General features: G+C 47.8%; 1 protein-coding gene across 1 annotated transcript; it reads right to left on the bottom strand.

The window, feature by feature from the left end:
* Positions 1-102: 102 nt before the first annotated feature.
* LOC116099877 (endogenous retrovirus group K member 7 Gag polyprotein-like) lies at positions 103-1,870 on the bottom strand. Its single transcript, XM_031384018.1, has 2 exons — positions 1,250-1,870; positions 103-1,164 (listed from the first exon to the last, which is right to left on the bottom strand). Exons 1-2 carry the CDS (start codon positions 1,868-1,870, stop codon positions 103-105), a joined length of 1,683 nt encoding a protein of 560 aa, XP_031239878.1.
* Positions 1,871-2,897: the final 1,027 nt, after the last annotated feature.

The raw sequence follows: 2,897 nt of genomic DNA, 5'->3' as shown, positions 1-2,897 counted from the left end.
CTCTTAAGGCTGATGATGATCTCCCTAACAATAAACCCACTGTGTCAGGTTCAAGGGGTCCTTTAAAACCTGTTTCAATTAACTGGACCCCTATCTGGGGCGTTAATACGAGTCTGGTGGTGGAGCAGAGGTCAAATCCTGCTGAGCCCACAGTGGCTCTCCGTGGTCTTTCAGATGGCGAAATGTTGGCCATCTCTCCTGACTCTGTTCTTTGTCCTGACTCTCTACTGCCCCATATATTTGCAGGCCCTGGGGTCGTGGGCCCCGCTGTCCATTTTTTGGATGAGTACCACCATAGCCTTGAGTCAAGGGCTGGCCATTGATGTCTTTTACAAAGCGGCATTCGTTAGCCCAATGGCTTCCTTTTTTACATCTTGGGCATAACCCTGGCTGCCTGGGGCATTGTCCACTTCCTGAACTTTCTGTACTTCCTCTTTCAGGGCACTGCCTTTTAAGGTGTCCCATTCTTCTGCACTTGAAACAAGCTCCTGGACTTCCTCCTCCTTTTCTAGTCAACTGTACTACCGCGGCAGCAAGGTCAGCATTGGTTAATGGTCCCCCAAGTTCTCTACACATTTTCATCCAGGCTTCTATACCTTTGTTCTTATAAGGGGTGATAGCGGCTCTACACTCTTTGGTGCACTGCTCATAGGCCAACTGCTTTATCAGTGGCATAGCAGCATCCGGGTTGCCAAAAATTTTCCCTGCCGCTTCCACCAATCGTGCCACAAAGTCTGAAAATGGTTCCATGGGGCCCTGTAGAATCTTGGTTAAGTTCCCACTCACTTCCCCTTTGTTAGGAAGGGATTTCCATGCCTTGATAGCTATCTGATTTATTTGGTCATAAACCTGATTGGGGTATCCTAACTGCTGATTGGCAAATCTCCCCTGACCAAGCAGCATGTCTTTGTCCCAGGCTGGAATTCCATTTCTCAGATTAGTGGCTGCTTGCTCGGCGGCATACTCAATCAAGAAAGCTCTCCAATCAGGATATTGTCCTGGACTTAAACAAGCACGAGCCAAACCACTCCAGTCACTTGGCGTCATGCAATGTCTGCCTAATGTTTCTACTTGAGCCAATGCGAAGGAGGCGGTGATGCCATAGGTACGAACCGACTCCGCAAGGGATTTGATTAAAGTCAAGCGGTTCCTCATACCTGTCCCCTTGTGGGTTTTGTAATACAGGATAAGCAAATTGTAATTCTGTTCTTACTTGTGTCCACACCCCTGGGCAGAAATATCTCCCTACATTCGATGGCTGAACAGGCTGAGCCGAGGGAGCCATCTGAATGGCTTCCGGGTATGGAGGGGGAGTTGAACAAGATGGTGGCACAGCAGCGGTTTCTCTTATACCGACGGCTGCCAACGGGGCTTTGTCCTTTTCCCTTTTCTTCCCCCTTTTCCTCACAGCAGTTCTCTCCAATTGTTCTATCAGAGCATGTAGCTCCCCTTCAGAGTCTGTGTCCTCTGAATCTTCAAAAATTTTTAGGTCAGGATAAAGAGGGGCCTTCTTTTTTCCTTCCTTATCACTTTCTGCCTTCTCAGATCTTTCCTCCTGCAGCAATTCTAGGGCTGACTCTCCCTCTTTTATTGCTTTACAGCATCGCTGATCTTCTAAACAACTTCTTACCAATTTCCAGACCGGTCTTACTCCATGCTTCAAGGTACCCTGTTCCCAGGCAAAATCTAGGTCCCTGCCGAGTTTATCCCAGCAGGACACCATAAGGTTTCTGGACACCGCAAACCATGGAGCCACGGTGTCACATTCACTCAAAAATCTCTCTAAGGTTGACTTTTTAATTTTCAAATTCTTAGCTAAAAGCAGCTCCTGAAGAGCCAAAAAAATTGGATGTGACTGAGACGATCCCATGGTTAAATATTACTTTCGGTCCGCTACTCCGCGAACTTTACTTTCAGTTCGCTACTTCCATGGACTTTATACTCTCGGCTCTTTGCCCCACGAGCATCGGTCCGCTACTTCCGCGGACTTTAAGCTCCTTTCCGGGGACCTTATTCTGTCCCGACTTACCTGGGACCTTCCAGTGCACTGCCCTGACCACAGGAGTTCTGAGCCTTTTCCGTGTCTGGTTTCCCCGTACGCGGGCCACCAAAATGTCGCGACCACCCTTGACCAGCAAGAATGACGCAACACACTCTCAGGCTCTTCTCCAGCAGTTTATTCAGGAACCTTGAAAAATCTTCTGATCCCAAGGAAAGCCAACCCACGAGTTAAATACTGTATGGTCAGCCACCCAGGTAAAGCCACGTGGTGCTATCTAACAGGCCCACATAGCGGAAGCAAGCCAGTTGACTCAGCCCATAACCAAATAAGGAGTTGTTTACTTCAAGAGTGCTTGCCATCAGACTGGCAGGGGGCGGCGGCCAGCACTATCTTTGAGGTGTGGCACTTCACAGCTCTCCATAGGCCTGACAACCCAGTTCTCTGAAAGTTTATATCACCAAGGAGTATACCTGGAGGGATCCATGCCTCCATATATAAATGTAGGAGAGGATGGCCTTGCCTGACAGCATCTGGAGACAGATCATTGGTCCTGGGGAGGTTTGATTCCCCAGCATAGGGGGATGCTGGAGCAGTGGGGCAGGAGAGTGTTGGTGGGTGGGGAAGCACTCTCACCCAAGCAAAGGTGAGGGGGAAGTGCAGATGTGGGATGGGGCATTGGTGGAGGGGATAACCAAGAAGTGGGATATCATTTGAGATGTAAACGAATGGAATGATTAAGAAAATGTAAGATAAAAAACTACAAAGAAAAACTTTTAAAAAAGAGGTGATTGCCTTTCCTGAACACATGTTTCCCTATTGGAAAATTGTCATCTCATTAGATATGAATAAATTCCTTCTGTGTGTTTAAATGTGTTCTATGTATAAACAAATGTTT

This window comes from Mastomys coucha, unplaced genomic scaffold (assembly GCF_008632895.1).
Source record: "Mastomys coucha isolate ucsf_1 unplaced genomic scaffold, UCSF_Mcou_1 pScaffold20, whole genome shotgun sequence".
In the NCBI taxonomy this organism is placed as follows: domain Eukaryota; kingdom Metazoa; phylum Chordata; class Mammalia; order Rodentia; family Muridae; genus Mastomys; species Mastomys coucha.
The sequence above is the reverse complement of the archived record's forward strand: the minus strand, read 5'-3'. Positions and strand labels throughout refer to the sequence as shown.